General features: G+C 41.1%; 1 protein-coding gene across 7 annotated transcripts in view; it reads left to right on the top strand.

Annotated features, from left to right (window-relative positions):
* DLGAP2 (DLG associated protein 2) overlaps positions 1-21,703 on the top strand; it is a 688,475-nt gene extending 666,772 nt beyond the window's left edge. For all 7 annotated transcript variants that reach the window (XM_050950699.1, XM_050950698.1, XM_050950697.1 and 4 more), the window contains 3 exons: positions 1,149-1,240; positions 11,480-11,632; positions 13,893-21,703. In XM_050950699.1, the coding sequence (XP_050806656.1) occupies positions 1,149-1,240; positions 11,480-11,632; positions 13,893-14,111 (464 nt within the window). In that variant the 3' untranslated portion in view covers positions 14,112-21,703. The remainder of the gene's footprint in view (positions 1-1,148; positions 1,241-11,479; positions 11,633-13,892) is intronic.
* The last annotated feature ends 623 nt before the right edge of the window (positions 21,704-22,326 follow it).

Below are 22,326 nucleotides of genomic sequence, written 5' to 3'. Positions count from 1 at the left end.
GTCCACAATGCAATTTTACAAACTCTGTTTTCAGTATAAAACAATGTTTTAAGGAAAACTAATACAATATTGTTTGATTCATAATTATTTTATATTAAGATATTAACACATGAGCTAGCACTTAATATTTTATAGAGACTATGCTTTAGAAAGATGTAGCACTTTTATTAGTTACTAGAATGTTAATGCATGGACTAAGCCTGGCCTAGTTAACAGAGCCTGCTGCCTACAATACACTCTTAGGCCCTAATCCCAAGCCTTTTGGCGTCAACAATAAATCATGTTCCACTGTGGAGACTATGGAGTAAAGATATTATTGGGTTGAGCTCCAGATTGTTAGTTGTGCCTGATGATGCTTGTGAGGTGAGGTTAGAAAAACTGATGGACTGTGGAGCTGAATAACAATTTAGAACAGTGCTTGTGACAATCCACTGATCTCATTGACTTTCATGGGCTGCTGAAGTACTTAAAGTTAAGTGCATACTTAAGTGCCTTGCTGGACAGAGATTAAAGCATTTGCTAAAATAACTTCAGAAAGACACTTGTGACTGAGCTTTGTTTTTGTCATTTACTATATAAATCAAGGTTTGCCTTAAAAATAAAATCTGAGTGCCAGCCTCAGCAAGTTATTTAGTATTTTCTCAAATCTTTGATTTCCTAGGAAGTGGAGACAGTGTTAGGCTTTCCGTCTTTTCTTAAGTCAACCTTCCCTGCATTCTTTCCAATTATTAATGTATTGTTTATTATTTCCATGGGTCTAGGAAGGTTGGGTATAATGCTATACATAGCCTCAGAGTCTCCTGATAACTGCATCTTCCTCAGAAGTAGTTTGTCTACATAGTCTCTAAAACATAACAAAATACACCTCTACCCTGATATAATGCTGTCCTTGGGAGCCAAAAAATCTTACCGCGTTATAGATGAACTTGCTTTGATCCACCGAAGTTCGCAGCCCCACCCCCTCTGGAGTGCTGCTTTACCGTGTTATATCCACATTTGTGTTATGTCAGGTAGCGTTATATCGAGGTAGCGGTGTAGTTACTAATATTTTGAAATAATAGGAGTTCAGCTGAACACATCTAATTACAGTTTTGCATGAATGTTGCTTCAAAGACACCGGGTGGAAAAAACCCTTTCTGCTTGTTCAGTTCTAGGTAAGATCCGAAGTGCTGTTGGAAGTGCTCAGCTCCTTATGTCTCAGAAGTTCCAGCAGTTTTACTGGCTTTGTCAACAGAACCTGGTAAGTCAATATTCCTACCCACCTCCCTCTAATCCCTCTAATCTCCTGCGACTGGCAGCTACAACTACATGGCATACATATTATTGGATCGTTTAAGCAAGTTGATACCTATAGTGATCCACAAAAACTTGGTTTTAACATCCTAGTTCAGAGCCAAATTTAACTATCTTGTTACTGCAACTGCATAAAGTTGTACAAGTTCTGAAGTTTCACTTTGGACAGTTTCCATGGCCCATATTTGTCCTAGAACTCTTTTTTAATTCTTTAACTGAGTCTGGCCATAAAAATATAGCATCGAGCTTCTTATTTTTCCCACAGAGTAAACATGTAATTTCAGGCTTGGCCACTTTTATTTCAGATTAAAGAAAATAAACAAATATAAACTCTCTGTGAGACAGAAAACGCAGTGACTTCATTTTGTAACATTCTGTGTCTAAACTGAGAATGGTAGTGGCCTTAGTAAAAGGGAAGAGAAGACTTCCCTTGATTTATAGTTGCAGTACGACGAGAACAGAATGGCATGTGTTTTGGTTATATAACTACATATCTACAAGTCTGATCCTGTAAAGTCAATGGGAATCAATGCACAGAGTGATTGCAGCATTGGGCCCCATATTTTGTCCAGCCAATTATATATAAGAAGTCCTAGAGCTAGAGGACCTACAGTGCATTATCTGGTAAAACGATTGTTTTGGAAGTCCACAAGAGTCTAATTCAGTTCTAAATGTTATTTTCAGGAATATGCTATGACAGCTGCTATCAGTAGTATGGAAACTGTTGGTATAAAATAGTCAATGACTCCAGGCTCCAGCACGCCAATCACGTGCTTGAGGTGGCATGCCGCGGGGGGCGCTCTGCCAGTCGCCAGGAGGGCGGCAGGAGGGTGCCTTCAGCAGCATGCCCGCGGAGGCTCCGCTGGTCCCGCGGCTCCACCGAAGCCGCGGGACCAGCAGACCGTCCACAGGCACTCCTGCGGGAGGTTGTCATAAACAGATAGCTAAGGGTTAATGTCTCTTTTACCTGAAGCACCTGACCAGAGGACCAATCAGAAAACCGGATTTTTTCAACTCTGGGTGGAGGGAAGTTTGTGTCTGAGTCTCTGTCTGTCTGCCTGCTTTCTCTGAGCTTTAGAGAAGCAGTTTCTACTTTCTAGTCTTCTGTTTCTAAGTGTAAGGATAAAGAGATCAGATAGTAAGTTATATGGTTTCTTTTCTTTGGTATTTGCATGAATATAAGTGCTGGAGTGCTTTGATTTGTATTCTTTTTGAATAAGGCTGTTTATTCAATATTCTTTTAAGCAATTGACCCTGTATTTCGTCACCTAAATACAGAGAGACCATTTGTATGTATTTTTCTTTCTTTTTTATATAAAGCTTTCTTTTAAGACCTGTTGGAGTTTTCTTTACTGGGAAATTTCAGGGAAATTGAGTCTGTACTCACCAGGGAATTGGTGGGAGGAAGAAATCAGGGGGGGGAGATCTGTGTGTGTTGGATTTGCTAGCCTGATTTTGCATTCCCTCTGGGTGAAGAGGAAAGTACTTTTTGTTTCCAGGACTGGGAACAGAGAGGGGGAGTCACTCTGTGTAGTTTCACAGAGCTTGTGTCTGTGTATCTCTCCAGGAGCACCTGGAGGGGGGAAGGGAAAAAGGATTATTTCCCTTTGTTGTGAGACTCAAGGGATTTGGGTCTTGGGGTCCCCAGGGAAGGTTTTTCAGGGGGACCAGAGTGCCCCAAAACACTCTAAATTTTTTGGGTGGTGGCAGCAAGTACCAGGTCCAAGCTGGTAACTAAGCTTGGAGGTTTTCATGCTAACCCCCATATTTTGGACGCTAAGGTCCAAATCTGGGACTAAGGTTATGACATGGTGTAGCAGCGGTTGGGATATAGACAGAATCCAGAAGCCAGTAGGAATATTATATTTTTCTTTTCTCTGCTAAGGGCTTTTTAGCAGAGAGAAACAGTTTGGTTTTAAAAGGGAACCAGAGAGAATTTTTTTTTCTGCTCTCTCTGTCAGTTTGTGGCTTGCATGTTAAGCAAGAAGCCATTAAGGAGCTGTTACAGGTCTTTTGTCATGCAATAGCACTCCCATTGAGAGTCATTACCAGCACTATATAAATGCAAATAAAGTGGTTTTTCAGGTTTACTTAACATTGAAGATTAGCTAAAGGCACTGTTGCTAGGCAGACTTCAGGAGGCAACAGAGAACCTGCAGTGCAGAAGATAAACACCGGAGGGCACCCCAACACAAGAAAACAGGAACCATGACTTCGCAGGCAAAAATTGAGGCCGAAGAACAAATCAAAGAAGCTGAACACAGGCGACAACTGGAAATAAAACAAAAAGAGATGGAGATGAAAGAAAGAGAAGAACAAATCAAACAGGCAGCACACAAAAGAAAACTAGAAGAAGAAGAGTTCGCCCACCGAAGGAAACAAGAAGAAGAAGAGTTGGCCCACCGCCGAGAAATGGAAAAACAACAAAAAGAAAATGAAGAGAAGGAAAAACAGAGAAAGCATGAACTGGACTTGGCAAAAGCTGGGCTGCATGTGCCAGACAACCCTAACAACCCGGCGCCAATTATTGCTCCACAGCACAGGAAATTTCCCACCTACAAGGCAGGGGATGACACCGAGGCCTTCTTGGAAAATTTTGAAAGAGCCTGTCTTGGGTACAACATCCCCGAAGACCAGTACATGGTAGAATTAAGGTCACAGCTCAGTGGACCTTTAGCAGAGGTGGCAGCTGAAATGCCTAAGCAGCAAATGAATGACTATAAACTTTTTCAAACCAAGGCCAGATACAGAATGGGGATAACCCCAGATCATGCCCGTCGGCGCTTCAGAACCCAAAAGTGGAAACCAGAGGTGTCATTTCCCAAACACGCCTACTACATTGCAAAAAACTATGAGGCCTGGATAACAGGAAACAACGTTCAAACCTTGGAAGAACTGCACCTCCTCATACAAATGGAGCAGTTCTTGGATGGTGTTCCTGAAGACATCACACGGTACATACAAGATGGAAAACCCAAAGATCTCGCTGAGGCAGGGGAGATTGGAGCCAAATGGATGGAACTGGCAGAAAGCAAGAAAGCTACTGTCAAGGGGAACGATTACCCCAGGGGGCACACAGACCATAAACCCTACAACCGAGGACAGCCAAAGACCCCACATACCACCCAAGTAAAGCCACAGACACCCTACCCTTCCACCTCACCAGTCTCCAGTAACTCACCTCGGCCCAGTGACCCATCAGATGGAAGATGCTTTAAGTGTAATGAACTGGGACATATCAAGGCCAACTGTCCCAAGAACACCATGCGAGTGCAATTCATTACACTACCATCACACCAAAGATCCCCAGGCCCAGATGCCTCTCAAATACCCTTGGAGCGAAGGGAAAATTTGAGAGTGGGCGGAAAGAAGGTTACTGCGTGGAGAGACACGGGGGCACAAGTGTCAGCTATCCACCAATCCTTCGTTGACCCCAAATTCATCAACCCAAAGGCCAAAGTTACAATTTACCCCTTCATGTCACAAGCTGTAGACTTGCCTACAGCTCAACTGCCTGTCCAGTACAAAGGCTGGTCAGGAATGTGGACTTTTGCAGTCTATGACAATTATCCTATCCCCATGCTACTGGGGGAAGACTTGGCCAACCAGGTGAGGCGGGCCAAGAGAGTGGGAATGGTTACACGTAGCCAAACCAGGCAAGCTTCCAGACCCATCCCTGTTCCTGAACCGTCCACAGACGCCCCGTCTGTGTTACCAGAGACCCAGACAGAGGTAGTGGATCCAGATTCCATGCCAACCACTGAAACAGCCACAGCACCTCCAGTCCCAGGCCCGGAACTGGAACAGCAACCAGCACCAGCGATTGCAACCCCATCTTCAAACTCAACGCCAGTGGGCGCCAGCGAGCCACGGTTATGACAGAGGTCCACTGGAGCCGCGGGACCGCAAGCGGCAGAGCGCCCCCCGCGGCATGACGCCGTTCTTGGGGCGGCGAAATGTCTAGAGCCGCCCCTGTACTTATCTGTACAAGAAGATAATTCTTCTTGTTAAGTACAGTTTGTGATAAACCCTTTCCTACTTCCTCAGGTTCACTTTCAACATTTAATATAATGTTTACCTTTTGTTTCCCTCTCTGCTTCTCTTTAAAAAGTGCTAAATTCTGTAGCATGTGTAACAGGAGCCATGACCTAAGTGTCTAGCTATAAAAAAATCCATCATTCATTAATATTTACTGAATAACCTTTTGAAGTCATGACAGCATATGTACACTGCAGATGACACATGCTTGTCATCTACAAAGTTAAACATCCAGGGTTTGAAAATTGTATCTAAAATGTTACTGAGAAAGTAATTTTAAAAATGTCTTACTTTCACTTCGTGATATCTGGTAAAGAATGGTAAGAACATATTCGACAAATACCTGTCAGGAATGGTCTAATTATTACTTAGTCTTGCCTTGAGTGCAGGGGACTGGACTTTATGACTTACTCAGGTCCCTTCCAGCCCTACACTTCCATGACTCTATGTGGTCCAATTTGGAAAGCATCCAATTATCTGCTTCAAAAATATGATTTTAATAGATATTAACAGACAACTGAGTCAGGCTATTGTTAGGAACCATATCTGAGATATTAAGATATGTCGCGTGCTTTCTTTTTGTCTGCTGGTGAAGGAAATCTTGATTGATGTCTACAAAAGTCTTGCTGCATATCTAACGTATCATCCCATTATCTGATTGGCTAAACTATCCATACTTGGATTAAGAAATCGTAGCCTCCATCCCACTTTATTTATCTCTAAGTGAAGTGGGTCTTTCTTGCTCTTGTAGCCAAGAACATTATTTTAATAAGATGAAAAGACATTGCTTGTCCAGCATATACATTGGCTGTCGGGAACAGTTAGCAATTTCTTACTGAAAAAAAAATAGGAAAATATATGATAAAATCTAGGACTTTTATGACATGATGATTGAAGGAATGGTGTGATATTTTTTTCTCTTCCCCTTTTGATTGATAAACCTCCAACACAGCCTGGCTGTCTGGTATGTTGATAAACTAACTCTACAAAACAATTAAACTATGGCAAGCTGGGATGTGAACTAGCCTGCCGTGGCCTGATGGTCCATGTGCACCCTGCTGATGTGCACCAACAGTTCATTTAAGTGCTTTGATCTAGTAGTGTTTGAAACAGGAGTGGACTAGCTCAAAGCTCATTAATGAACTGTTAGTGCACCTTGTGGACAGTTAGACCTCAGCAGGCTAGAATAGTGTAGATTCACACCCCAGCTTGCCCTGGTCTAACCTGTAAACAAGCTCTAACGTTCATTCTGCAGGACACGCTAAGGTAAAACTATCATTGGAGTCAGTGGGAAATAAGTATTGCAGGACTGAGCCCTTAATATGATTGGGTTTTTTATACCCTTCCTGTTTATATTTGATGTTTGGTTTGTTTTTGTTTTTTTCATTTGTTTATATTTTGTAAAGTATTCACTAGAAGTGTATCTACAGTAGATATTGTGTATGGTCCTGATCCCACCCCACTGACATCAGTGGAAACTGAGCCAGATACAGATCATTTTGCATTAAATCCACCACTTAAATGCAATCACTCTCTTCGGGGTAGAAAACAGCAGCTTTCCAACAGCGTGCAGTAAGACTAAATGAATATTTAGAACAGGAAGTGGAACTACCAATTGAAACTACAGCGAGGATTTAGGAAGACAGAATGTAATTACCCAAAAAAGAATTTATCCAAGACAATGAACCCTCATCCTTAGACTTGCGAGAAGTGCTCTGAGATCTTTGAGTAGCACAATTGGTCAAGCTCTTGGTTATAAGTCTCTTAACAAAGACTCTCAACTGGTGTAAATCCACATAGCTCTTTCAACTTCAAAGGAGCTATGCTATACATCAGCTGAGCAGAGCCGTAACTACTTATTTTTGCGCCCGAGCAAGAATATAAAATTGCAGTCCCCACCTGCCCCCCCCAGCACTGCCCAGCCCATGGAAACAACCCCTCCCCAGTGCCACCTGCCCAGCAGAAACAAATACTCCTTCCCCAGCGCCACTCCGCCTAAAAAGCTTTGGTCCAAAAAGGAAGATTGGGGGCCAGGGGAGGAGAAATGGCATGCATAGGGTGACCAGATCACAGCAGTAAAATAGGACCCGCCCCTCCCTGCCGCCGCCCCACTATCACACCCCTCTTCACCCCCTAGCCCCCCACTGGCTTCTTGCATCCCTCCTAGTCAGTCCTCCATCTACTACTTGCCTCATTTCACCTTCTCCCTCCCCTGCCAGAAATCCCCATGCCCGCCCTAGAACCCCTGCTGGCTCACTGCTCGCCTCTTTGCCCACTCGCCACTTGCCCACCTGCTCACCCCTGACTCGCCGCTCGCCCCCTCTCTGTCCCCCCCCCCTCCCGCAAGTATAAAGCCTCATTCAAAGACCTAGGGGGTCACTGTATTACTGCACACAGCAGTCAATCAATGCAGTTTTAGATAAATCTCTGCATTATGCATTTTTGTATAACTTTTATATGACTTTGTATTGAATGTTGGTAATATGTTATAGCGGGCCCCTAAGGTAGTATAATTAAGATAAAAGAAAAATGTCTTTTTGCTAGAAGTAGAATAAGATCTTCCCCTTACTTTGTAATCAATTGCCCTGTTGAATGAATGAGGTGTGAATGAGGAAGGCGTGGAAGGCAGGCACCTCCAGACAGCTGCAACCCTTGGAGAGGGGCTGGGAGCCAGACCAAGGACAATCAAACTTGTCAAGTGGGCTGACTAGAGAAGAGCAGACATACTGATGGCCTAGGGGTTTAGAAGCAAACACCTTCCTTTGGGAACACCCTCTTTGCAGCATTGGGACAACCCCTAGCCCAGAGAAAAGCAGCAAAAAGGACCAGCAGACACAGTCGCAGATTTTGAATCTGGGAGATTTGCTCCCCTCCAGCCACCTACTCATTCATTCAAAGACCCAGGGGGTCACTATATTAATGCACACAGCAGTCAATCAATGCAGTACCAAAAATTAAAATACTAAAAATGATGCACCCCTCCATCCACTGACTCACCGCTCACCTCCTCACCACCCCACCCCCGAGTATCAGGGTGGCAGGTTTGTAGAAATGTTAGTGATGCCGGTGCCCAGAATGCTCAGAGTCCCCCCCAACTCTGCCCCCCCACCTGCCTGAGGCTCTGCAAGGAAGTTTGGGTTGGGGGAGAAGGTCTGGGGTGCAGGCCCTGGATTGGGAAAGGAGATTGGGGTGTAGGACGGTTGAGAGGTTGGGCTCTGGGATGGAGTCTGGGTTGCAGGCTCTGGGATGGAGTTTGGATGCTGGGTGCAGACTCCGGGCTGGGGCACAGGGTGGGGTGCGGGATGAGTGGAGGGGTGCAGGCTCTGGGAGGGAGTGTGGAGGGCTGGATGCAGGCTCTGGAAGGAAATCTGGGGTGCAGGCTCTGGGACGGAGTTTTGGTGCTGGGTGCAGGCTCTGGGCTGGGGCACGGGGTGGGGTGCAGGATGGGTGGACCGGTGCAGGCTCTGGGAGGGAGCGCAGAGGGCTGGGTGCAGACTCTGGAACAGACTTTGGGGGCTAGAGAGGGGGTGTGGGCTCTGGGAGGGTGCGGTGGGTGCTGGAGGGACTGTCATTACATGTGGCTTCCTTCCTCCCCTGCTGCCCCTCGCCATAGCCTCACTGGCGATGGGGGATGGGGCTGCCCCTTGCCAGTTTGCAAGAGTGGTGGCTGGGGTGGGGGGGTGGATCACAGGGTGAAACAATAGACTCACCGAAGCCCCAGCAGCTGCTCAGGTGAATGAGGTCCACTGGCTGCAAATGATCCTGTCTGTCTCCCACCAGAAGCCCCCATGACATCTCCTCCAGGTGGGTGCCAGGGGAGGGGAGGGCTGCAAAGCATGTGTGTGCCCCCTCTCCCCTCCCCCTCCTGACATGCAGCAGCTTTCGTTCCAGCAGGGACACTCGGGGGCTTTTCCATACCCCTCAGCTTTGGGCGCCCAAGGCAAGTGCCTCACTTGCCTTGCCCTTGTTACGGCAGTGCAGCTGAGAATCTGGCCCACGCTAACAACTAGAAAGAGCATTGTTGGTTCATTACTGCTCCCTACTGAATCACCTGCACCGCTGTTTGTAACTGCTGAGTTTTCTTTGATTCCTCACCAATGTTCTGTTCAGCACTGATCCTGTCCAGCATGTGAGATCTAATGAGATCACACTCAAGGGTGTCATGGTTGCAGCAGACCAACACATAAGCATTGTCAAGGCCCTTTTTGTTAGTTCTTTGCTCCCTGCAGGATAAAGGCTGCAGTCATAAATAATCTAGTTTTAGAAGCAACGCCTGAATTCAAAATTAGATACAAACAAATTAAAAGTTACTGAATAAAGACACACTTGAACAAGGCTTTTCCAAGCTTAGATGTTTCTAACATTAGTCCTTTTGACTGGGGTTACCAGTTGAAAATAACATACATTATTGATTTATACATATTAGCAGCAGGAGGTAGCCCCCTTGTGGTCCAGAGAATACAAAACAAGCTCCAGTCAACAGCAGCTACATTGGAAAATATACTGTACTGAAATAGATATGAGCAGAACTGTGTACAGGGCTTATAGAAGAGCCGTTGCCTTCAATTCAGAACGGGATGACAACTCAGAATGAGTAGCCTCCAGCAAACATCTTTTATGGGTCTGTAAAGTAAACTGGGAAAATGACAAGAAGGACTGAGAGGGCTGTGTTGTAGTAGAGGAAGAACAGGTTGAAATACAAGCTATATTAAATGTTGTACATTACCACAAGACTCACCTGGTGGACTGCATATAGGGGACCAATATCTTAAAATGAATGGAGTTGCACCAGTTTACACTAGTTCAGGTTTACTTGGGCACAGGCTGCAAGTTATATTGGAATAGACAGAAATTTTAAATTAAATGTTTTAAGTCCATCTAAACATCATCTTCCCCCCCAGGAAGTTTCCACTGAGCTCCCATAAAAAAAGATACTTCCTTTACCAACAAAAGGTGAGATTTCAAGTGAACTAATTAGAGACCTACTCATTAAGGGGGTGTCCTTCCCTCTTCTTATCAGGTGTAGAGAGCTCCACACACAATCCCACTGTGGTTCTTCTGCCTGTAACTGTACAGTAACTAGGGAGGGGCTGTGTATGGAATGAGCATTCCTGTGCAGCTCATAGTACAGCTCTGTGGAGATTCCTTGTGTACTGTCCCCTAGGCAGGATTTGGGAGGAGGAGTAGAGGCAGTAGATCTGCTTCCATGCAGATTCACCAGCCATTGACTCCACACACACTGTACCCCAGTGTGTGTGGAGGCTGCTGCAAGCAAAAGTCTACTGTGGTAGTTGTAGATTGACTCCACTCCTGCTGTGTGACCTAGAGGGAAAGATTCCTTACTGCTGCTCACAGAGATCCTTACCACTCAGGCCATCTCTCTTTAAAGTCATCCAGCTGGTCCCTACCTGGAACAGCACTCTCAAGAAAATGCCTACATAGCAAAGGGTTATGTCCCCATAATAGCTTTTCTTATATAATTTCCCTTTAGTACCCAAATGGATTCATAATCAAATGAAGTGTCTTCAGACCAACTCATCACCAATATTATTGGCTGTCCATTAAGTTATATTGCCTGCCCTTGGCACAGAAACTACCTAATCAAAATATCTTGAGGGAAAAGCTTGCCCAGCCCTTTTGGGACCAACCAACAGAACTTTAAAAATGTCTCAGATAAGATATTTGTGCCATACATAAACCTTGAGACCTGAGAAAATGTAATAGCAACAATAAGCATAAGCTGGAAATTAATTCATAACATGATTAATTTTGTCTTCTACTCATATATCACAAGTGAAATAAAAATAAATTGATTTCTCATGTTCTCCTTCCTCTGTAATGATCAGCAAACACAGTCAGTATGGCAGCTTACTACATTTTAAAAATGCAGGTCAGCTTTGCACAAGAATCTGCACAAGCTACAAGAATCAATATATAATGTATAACTCATAGATTTTGGGGTTGTATGGGAGGCACATATTTTCAGTCACAGTTCCCAGCCTCATAATGTACGTTGCCTTAGCACTATGTACCACTGTAACAATAGAAACTGGCATCATGCATTTTCAACTGCATACAAAGGCACTTTAAAGAATGTTGTTCAATGGCTTCCGGTCTATTTATATTTTTTCTATTGTGCATATGTCAGGACCCCAGTGCCATGCCAAGGCCAACTTCCCAGGACCTAGCAGGATTCTGGGACTTATTGCAGCTTTCAATTGAAGACGTCAGCATGAAGTTTGATGAACTGCACCAGCTGAAACTCAGTGAATGGAAACTAATAGAATCACCTGAAAGGAAGGTAAGCAGACCAGAGACAATAACATTTTGTTTCAGATTGTAGTGATAAGACCCACTGGCGTTACAGTCAATTCCAGAAAGGGGTTGGTTTCAAACCTGAAAATAGAAAGTGACTATTTTCCATTGCCTCATTAACAGATGACCCTGTCCAGAATCAGGGCCTTGAGGTTTATTTTTACTTTCTTCTCCCATTTTTGGTTTAAATTGTAAGATATAAATAATATAGGTATAATTATCCCTACCAGCCTGTGCCTAGCCACTGTCATTTGGCCCCTTGAATTCTGATAACAAATGACTAGGAGCAGATTGGAATTGAAAGATGCTCTGATTCATTCAGATTGAAAATGCAACTGAAATAAAGTCCCTCATGCTGTCACACTATGAGCAGTTACTATCTGGGGATTGCATCCTCTACTTCCTTCCTAATGGGGAGATCTGACTCTCAAGATCTCTGGCTCCCTAGGGCTGTGCACCATCCCCTCTGAGAACCTCGAGGACTGGAGATCGTCCTGTGAACCTTGTGTGGATAGAAGTTGCATCCTTGTGTAATTTCATGCTGTCTGCATTTGTGCTCTCAGGCTCCACATCCCTGCGGCCCACTTTGCTCACAGCAGTAGCAGCACAGATTGCAAATGAGCCACAGTGGCAATGTTGCTGTGTACCTGCTTTCTTCTTTACGCTCCTGGCTCCATCCCCGCTGATTACAATATTGTACAAACAGAGAGGATGTCTTTAGCTCAGAGACAGTATAGCCGGCCCCAACAGAATACTTGTTTGGTTTTAGAATGCGACAGGAGGCATCTTCTCAGAAGTTGATGTGCTCTTTCACTTCTTCAGGCATTTAGTAACTGCTTGCTCCTCCTCTTGGGTTGCTTGGCCAGGTGGCTGGTGGGTAGGCAGTTTTGCTTTTGCTGATTGTGGGGGTGAAAGTAAAAGATGATTCTAGAGGCAGCATTGGTGATTGTCTAAGGAGGGAACTAAATCCTAGTAAAGAGAGAGAAGATGGGAGGAAGGACATGGGGATGGAATGCTCCTGACTGAAAATAGCAAATAAAAACAAAGTATTCTGGCAAAGCATGCTTTCAGGAAGAATAGTGCCTGTGCCCCCTCTCAGGACTCTGCTATAAGTCGTTTAATTTGGAAAATTGGAACAAGACTGCCAAATACTGTAAAATCTAACCAATGACAAGTGCATTTGACTATTAGGTTCAGGGTTCAGCAGTTGCAGTAAGAAGACCTACACAATTCATGCCCCTCAAAAGATCTTTGTGATGTAGGTCTTGCAGTGGATTAAATTAGCAACCTGCCAGTGTGTCCTATGTAAATAGTTACCCACTGTATCAATAATTATTGCAGCATTAACATGTACTAATGGCAGAAAGCTGCATCATGTAACTATGCCACTGATGCAGGAGGGTACATATCATCCAAAGCTTTCAGTTCACAGTCCCACTCAGCGAATGAGTCAAAAAGGGAGATCCAAATTTTGAAGTAAAATCTGCATTTCATTTTTCAAAACAATATCAGGCTTAATAGCTACAGAATTGAGCTACAACAAGCATTATACGAACATGTATTAAGAAACACTTTATATTCTAGTAATTTCTCAATATTATTTTCTTAAGGTATTCTGGGCTGATGTATGGAACAATTAGCCCTACGTTTCCATTTGTTTGGCTTGTTTTTGTATGTTACCTTTTTTGCAATTCAGAGAGGAGACTAAACTAATAGAGATGTATACACAGCTGCTATCTCATACCCAGCTGAGGCTAAACTCAGTATGATTAATTTAATTAAAAATCCTGGCCTTCTAATCTTAGCCAGGCTTTTCACTCCACCAGAACACCCAGACACACTGAGTTCTTATCCGAGAGCCAGCCTGTGTTTCTGAATATAATGGATCTAATGATGTGCCAGGTAAAATAAAATTAACACAAAGATGAAAGTGAGGTTTGCTGCATGTATGTGTACACTACCTGCAATGAAAGTAAAGGGAGATGTACTTTTTATACTGTGCTACTGCAGTGCAATCCCTTGGAATTTGCACTGGATTCTGCAATAGCTGGTTTTCTCCCTCCATCCCCAGAACTGATGGTGATTAATGTTATACATTAATTAGCTCATCTCAGAGTATAAACTGAGCATGTTTATTAGTTGTGTGACAAGTATTTTTTCAACTGACATTTCTCTGATGTGCATGTTTTATTGATATGGTGCCTTTCACATTTAACTCACTTTTCAATTTTCAATAACAATTGTAGGAAGAAAGGAAGGTTCCTCCTCCAGTACCAAAGAAGCCCCCAAAAGGAAAATTCCCTATAACGAGAGAAAAGTCTCTTGACCTACCTGACAGACAACGTCAAGAAGCCAGAAGACGGCTAATGGCTGCTAAGAGAGCAGCCTCCTTTCGGCAGAATTCAGCCACAGAGCGGGCAGACAGCATTGAGATCTATATCCCAGAAGCCCAAACCCGGCTTTAAAGACAGAATGCTGCAGTGTTCTTTTTTAAAACAAATGCTGTACAGTTTGTCACTTACCTGGTAATTTTTGTCTCATTCTCTCCACTGAATATGCCCTTGCTGTTGTGTTCTTTGTGCCATAAGCACAGTGGAATGCTTTTGATTTCCTCAGAGTTTGCTGAGCTCATTGCAAGAACTACTTCTTTTTGTATTTATTGTCTGACTTACAATCAGCTACAATGGATAGGGCTTGTTGAGACCTGACTTATCCAATATGTTCTCAGAGGACAACAGGAAACACCTCTTGAGATGGAACCCAGCTTACTTTTTTGTTATTTATATTTTTATAAATTGTGTGATAATTAGGGATAAGAATAACAAACTATAAATGGGTGCATCTCACCATTCACTAGAGGCATTAGCTTATCCAAGTAGAAGGTGCTACAAATGTGAAGTGCAGGAAAGAAAGAACCCATTTATCTCTCTGACCTCCAGTTTCTTTTCCTTGAACCCAGCTAAAATATTTGCCCATGTGCTCTGCCATTCTACTCATCTTTGTTACTGCAAAATAACATTAGGCCTCTCGTGTCAAGTTTCTGGAGATGAACAGGAATATCCAGCCACTAAAACTCCAAAGTTCATGAGGAACCAAGAAGCATACAAGCCTGGTCCTATTGGGAATGCCCAGTGAGAAATGTTTGTCATAGCAGCATAACAACATTCAGAAATCAAAGCAAAATTATAATGCAAGAGAACTTGCGTGATGGGGAAAGGAAAGTGGAAGCCTTAAAAAGTTAGATCTTCTGTAGCAAGATGTCTAAAGAGAACAGTTATACTTACTCCTTGGGAACACTCATTGCATTTTAACAGTTCTTTTATGTGTTAACTTTTTATTTTACCAACCTTCTCTCTTTAATTTCAAAAGCTATGCTACATGTGATACTTTAAACTCTCGAAATGCTATATTAATTGAGTTTCCAGGGTATCCTTGACAAAAAATATTTGCTTGTTTAAAATGCCAGTTGTGATGTTGTAACCAATTTAAGAAATATAAATGTGAGTGGTAAGTATATCTAAGTTTAAATGGTTATCTTAAGGTAAAGGTGAACTGTGGTTTACATTTTTTTTCCAGAAATCTTTTTCCTATGCAGTATCAGTTAAGGCAAGATTATCCTCTTGCTTGTGTCAGACTTAAAGAAATGATTGGAGAGTAAAGTGAGTTCCAGACATGGAATATAAGGAAAGTAATTTTTTCAAGCCTCTGATTGTTACAAAAGAAAAATAGGAACCACTACAATCAAGAGGCTTTAAATGTTGATCTGAAATAAATTTAGATAGTATTATTCCACTTCATTTACCTTCCCATAGATAATTGAGCATCCCAGCTCTTAGAAGTCTTCAGATAAAGATGTAATAAAAGATACAGTCCACAGATCCTGATACCAGGGTCCTGATTACTACTCTAGGTCAAAAGACTATTACAACCATAACACAAATAGTCCCAATTAACACATTTGTTTATTTTTTTACTGCTTTAACTATGTACTTAGCCATAGGCAGAACAGCTACTTAATTATACTCCAGCACTTTGGTTTGTTCACCTTGATGAGCACTTTAAATATGTACTTGGCACACCCTGCATCCTGCCACATGACTGAGAACATTAAGTAACACAGGTTACACAGATCTGACATTGCTTCAAATCTGGGTTTAGTTTCTTGGGTTTTTTTTCCTTCTGAGCATTTTGTTAAGCATGAGTCCTGGTTTTGGAGCAAAGCCCTTATAAGCATGTTTAGCTTCAAGATATGAATCTTTAGAGTTGAATAGTTGAGAAGTTTCTGTAAGGAGAAAACTCTGTAAATTGAGCCTGATAGCTGGTATATATTTTACCAAATAGCCTTAAACTATATTTGGAAGCAAAAACCAAGATGAATGTATATCCTTCCAAAAACAACAATGACAAAAAAACCCTCCCTGAAATATTCTTATATCAATGAAAACTTATTATACCCTCACCCCCCAGCGTGTTCAAAGCGTTTTCTATATACAGAAAGAGCTGAATCCTGGGTAGTGTACAATATTGATGCTGCTTCCTATATTTGTTGTACTATTTGAAATACAAATGTATTTGCAGGTATTGGCATCTTTAGTCTTTAAAAGTGATATTTAATGTTAAGTGGAGCTGCGAATTAGAACTATCCACATGAAAATAAAGCCAGTGTATTTCCTAGATGTAGGAAATTTAAAATAGACCTATATATATATATATATTTATGGCACCTATGTGTTTTATCTAATTTCCTTGGATACTTCCAGGCTAAATCACACTTGTTTTATTCACTTGAATAATCCCACATAAGACAATGGGCTCATATGATTAAGGCAAACAGTATTTGACCTGTCAGTATACAGAATTTGTAAAATTGAATTGTAAAAATTAGACTAGCTGTTAAATTTAGATCCCAGATTATGTTATAATGTTGATTTGGAGCAGCCATAATGGTTTTAATTACAGATCAGATTTTGATAGATATTTTGGGGTATTTTATGTTAGTGTGTCATCATTAAATTGCACTCTAAATATCTGGCTAAAACAGACCTGTGTGAGCAAATCAGACTCTAAATTTTAAAATGTCCAGGCAGTGATGGGAATATGCTCAATAGAAGTCTTTGGATATGTATGATTCCCTGTTTGTTCCACCTCTGTTCCGAAGAAGAATTAAAAAGTAAAATAGATGCCTACTGCTAAATCTGATAAAATGTTATCTGTGCATGTTACATTTTTAAGTGCAATATATTCAACTTGTTGTGCAGGTAACATTCTATCAATAAAGGCAGATCATAAGCCATGTTTACCTATGTATTGTACATCTAATTAGTTGGAAAAAATAAAATTATGTTTATAATACTTGTGTTGAAAGTCAGTCACACCCAATCTGCTTGAATCATTGCTATAAGATACACAGTATACAGTAATTATCGCTTACAGAGAGGTCATGTCAAATCTGGAAATAGCATTCATTTCATACATAGGAATGGATTACAGGACCAATGTAGGAGAAAATTCAATAATTTACAATGTTCTATTAAGATAATAGCTGAATATCTCTTTTTTAGTGACTTCATGCTCTGCAGATACTTAGAACGTATGTAGGAGTCAAAATTCTTGTAACGATAAAATATTTCATTAGCTAAGCCATTTGTATACTAGATCTTATCTGTAAAGGATGAAAAACACAGAAAGCCGCCATTTATTATTCCATTGTCCATAAAACACAAGTATAATAAATAGAATTCTCAAGAGTATTATATTTGACGAAGGAACAAGACCTGACCAGTTTAAGGTTCGATACTTATACTTATTTTTTGCTTTGAATATTTTTTTAGATTTAAAGTTCATTGTAAATTGCTGAAATATGTTACAATGCATTTTATTATTTCTCGACAGCTTCGATCAAATGGCCCTTGGCAATGTGTAAAAACTGAAAATGTTGTACAGTTTAATACCAAAAATTACATTTTATTTCATGCTTAAACTTTGTCACTTTATGTTAAATTTGAGGTCAATTAGAAAAGAATTGAAGCATAAATAGGAAGGTGTGTGGATTTCATACATATAATGCACTTCATATAACACAAGTTATTTTTTTTAAATCATAACTCCTACTGTATCAGTAAATCAGTGCCCTAATTTTCACTAATTTAACACTGGTGATTCTACAAATTGGGGAAACTTCCACTCAGCTGGTGATGCTGAAAGGGATAGAATTTACTACTAAGAGACTAGGCCACAAATGTAGTTTAGGCCACAAATGTACCTGGAATCTCTCCGAATCCTTCTTTGACTTGTGTTTCTTAACAGTCTCTCTTTCTTCCTGGGCTTCTTTGTTCATTCCTCTCTCACAAAACACATTATCCAGTTCTACTGCTCATCGCCAGCTCTTCTGAAGGTAAACTTTGTGTTAGGTCCCTGTGCTCTTTTATTCCAGTACGTGTTTAGTCTACTTGGTAGATATATTAACAAACTAAGGACCAGATTCATCTCAGTCATTTGGATGCAGCACATTCTGAGACAAATTCTGATCCTGTTTACACCTGTACTACAGCATTAACGTCAGTGGAGGCCAGAGCTTGGCCTGTCTGACTGCATTGTGTGTTGTGCATGTTAATCTGAAGGCTGAATTTATCCCATAGGAAAACAGGTACAGCTGCCTCTTTTAATATTGTGTAAAAGCATAAAGTCTTCTGTGAGGGGGCTTTAGAAATGCTGATTGATAGTTGAGTTAAAATGGTCAGCGGTAGTCAGTTATTCCTCTGCACTGCTTTCTGAGCAAATCACTAGACAATGCTGTCACCCGTAAATTAAAATTCAGGTGACAAATATCAGTAAATCCTTTAATATTCAGAGTAGTGCTTCCCTAGTGTATGGGAGGTCAACACTTACATTTATATAGTGCCTTTCATCCAGAAGGATTTCAAAGCACTTTACTAGCTGATTTGCAAAGGGTGGGCAAAATTCTGGCTCTTGCAGGGAAAATGGTTTAACTGGTATAGGGCTAGATCATGTCCTCATTCCCTGCACAGAAAAAGGGAGTTTTATAATCCCCTCAGAACCTTATGAAGGCCACTTTGCATAGTCCAGGGTTTGGGCTGGAGGAGGAAGAGGTAAAAATTGGATGGTCCAAGAGAAAGGAATAACCATAACGGGTGAGGGGGCGATGCACATGGTCATCCCTCAAGAAATTAGGCAGAAGAGAGAGTGCATCCTCAGGTTATGGCACCTTTTCAGATATAGCCTTTGCCTCTCCTCCATAGTTGATGGCCTTTAGAGCCACTGTGGCCAAGGGAAGGCCTATTAGGAGCTAGTCTACCAGGGAACTGGATAATGATTCATAAAGGACCCACAACCAGTGCTGAAGGCACAGCGTGAGTAGGTAGTACAGGTTTGCCAGGTTTTTCTATCTCCCCTCTCAGTCTTTTCCACTGAGGCAACCCATCCCTCTCCCCCATGGGATGATATGGAGGAATCTCCATTAGGGATCTTCAGCAGATATCTCCCCCACCAGAATTCCTTCGTATAGGTTTTTTAAGCAGAGGATGATCTGAACTATCTGCTGCAAAAAGCAAACGATGTATGCCTGTATTATAGGAGAAACTCTCTCTATTTGCTGCCTGCTTGTGGACTGTAGGAAAGCCACAAGTAGAAATAAAAAGGAATAAAATATTCTGAAATTGTACGTAGGGAGCAGGCAATTGCCCGTGTGTGGACCATGCTCTTTGATTACACCTTTTATGACCCTAACAGTTCATTTTATGAAAGATTGATTTGGCAACCTCTATGCAATATTTGGGGGCGGGCAGATTAGGGGCAGCCATCATCCATCATAAATGACAGGTGTATTTTTGTGGCATGCTCATGTCCACGCCCAGATTCCTGGCTAGAATTAAGTTCTCTAGAAACATAGGAATCACTTAATCCATCACTGAAATGCACCCATTTCTGAGGTGACATGCAGCAGCGGAAACACTACATAAAAGTATGTTCAGGACACTATGTAAAAGTGAAAGTTAAAGGGAACTTGCCCAAAATTCAAGTGTCAGAGGGGTAGTCATGTTAGTCTGGATCTGTAAAAGAAGCAAAGAGTCCTGTGGCACCTTATAGACTAACAGACGTATTGGAGCATTAGCTTTCATGACTGAATACCCACTTCGTCATATTCACCCACGAAAGCCCATGCTCCAATATGTCTGTTAGTCTATAAGGTGCCACAGGACTCTTTGCTGCTTGCCCAAAATTGAATTTGGCTGGGATACTGCTACTAACACACCTCCTCATATTTACAAAATAAATAACAAAGTAAATGTAATGCCTAATGACTGTATATAGCCAGTACATTTTTTTCATTACATATGAAAGACACATCCAAGAACCCGTTAGTAAATGTGTGCCACCTTTCATAAAAAGTAATGACTGGGGAACGACATTGTGGTCCTAATTCTGCCCTTGGTGATATTGATGTAGTGCCCATTACCATTCGCTGAGGTCAGAATTTAGCTTTATGGGTCAGATTCTCAGCAGGTGTAAATCCCTGCAGCTTCACTGACATTAACGCCGATATAGATCAGCTGAGAATCAAGCCTTATATGTGTAGTTAAGGATCATTGGTAGTCACGTTTCTAAATTGGTATTTTGTTGCAGAACAGTCTTGTACTCCTTTAACACTGAGTTGACAAAAAGAACAGTATTTAAATGAGGAACGAATGGAAGTTTATTTGAAGACATGCTCATTAGTTTCACCACAGAGATGTTTAAAATCCACAAATCAGTAGAGCCCATTTTGAGAATTTTCCCTTTCTATTTTGTCATTTTACACATAGCTGTTTCCATCTTTGGGGCTGAACTGCAATCAAAGCTCCAGCTCTATGTGATAAATATTTTTTAGCTTTGGGACTAGAGATTCTGATCTCAGTTACACTAATTTAAACCCTGAGAAATTCCACTGAAGTCCATGGAGTTATACCAGATTTGTACCAGTGCAACCGAGATCAGAATCTGATGCAGCATGTCCTATTGAAGTGGAAAACACTTACTGTGGAAGTTAGCGCATGGAAATCTTTTTGTAGTAGATCTTCCCTTTCAAGTAGGTCGTAGTCACCACAGAGTGCTTGTTACTGGGCTCAAGTTTATGAAAACTGTCATTACATAGAAAACTACTCGCTTTGTTTATAGTTATCTGTGGAATCCACAGCCTCATATCCATGCTTTGATTTTCCCCTGTGGAGGTTTAAATAGTACGGCCATCTCACTTTAAAAGGGCTCAGCATGTATGTATTCTTTAGTCCACTATATATAACGATTTTTCTGAATTAACAAAATTTCCCTTTGAAGTCGTGTGACTTCTACTGCTCTAGAACTGTTCTTTCTTGAAGAAAAGCCACTATGACTGTGCAGTTTCTTCTGTACAGAGATAAAACGCATACATCCATTTACCATGTAACATACCAAAATATTCAAGTGTGGCCTAAGGACTAAATTAAATGCCTCCTATAAAATTTCAAGGAATGTTAGAACCAGGAAACTAGCTGTTTAGTTAACATTAAAATATATATAAATATTTATATATAAATATGTATACATAAGAAATCATATCAACAATGAGGATGAACTGAGTGCCAAATATTCATCATCTGTACAAAGCTACACTTCACTAGAATTAAACTATTTTATGTAATTCTCTTTTCATGCTTTTATGGTTCTTTTGATAAATTCTATTTAGTAGCATGCAGGATACCTAAATTGAATGTACAGTATGCTGTTTCATTGCTACAATAATTTCTTGCTTCTAGGTAATATCTTCTTTACCAGAATGTTACTTGTTACTTTGAAGACATATTTGAGAATTGTTTTATTCTTGAGTTATTCCTTTTCATGATTCTCTACTCACCTCCAGCTGATTGTAAGAAAATGTGCTTCACTCTTTTGCCCCATGCTCTTTTATGAAGTTGCCTCTTTCAATTGGTTTATGTATTGTTTATGTTCATCTCCTGTACATAATTCTGCAATTAAATTTTTTGAGAAAAGTGGCATTTACTCTTTACTGAATTAAACAATTTGCATTAGTTGAAAATACACAGGAAAATGCATATATTCTCCCATCAGGAAACTCTTAGACCCCCTACTATTATTGTGTAACAAATCGTATGATAACTGTGAAAGGACTTTCACGTACCTGCAATTGCAACCTAAATGTAATAGTTTTAACAAATAGTTGTTTGAATGCCAAAGCAATGCATACATTATAGCTGAAGGAATGTGATAAATCAATTTGGAATCAATTGAGCAATACTAACAGTTACACTCTTTGATTAATATTCATACAAGAGATATAGAATCTAATTTGCTTACATTTTGAATCAATTCATTGTGCTTAATTAACAGAGAAAATAATGGCCTCATACAGATTTAAAATAATTGAAACTGAATTGTTTGCAATTAGTTTGTATTGGAATGTAAAAAAACAATGGAAGATCATATTGGTTGTACAAGATATAGCCCAGTGTTTCTCCTTGTTTGTATTTGTCCTATTAGCAACTAATTAGCCATTAAGAATATTAGTGTTCCAGAGCAAACAGACAAAGTTGCATTCATGGCGTGTCTCAGAAGAAAACCTGAGTAGTGCTTTGCACTGCCCACACTTCTTGATATGCCAATAGGAGTGCATGAAGATGAGTTCAG

Source organism: Gopherus flavomarginatus, chromosome 4 (genome assembly GCF_025201925.1).
Source record: "Gopherus flavomarginatus isolate rGopFla2 chromosome 4, rGopFla2.mat.asm, whole genome shotgun sequence".
In the NCBI taxonomy this organism is placed as follows: domain Eukaryota; kingdom Metazoa; phylum Chordata; order Testudines; family Testudinidae; genus Gopherus; species Gopherus flavomarginatus.
Note: the sequence above shows the minus strand (reverse complement) of the source record. Positions and strands in the feature narration are given on the sequence as shown.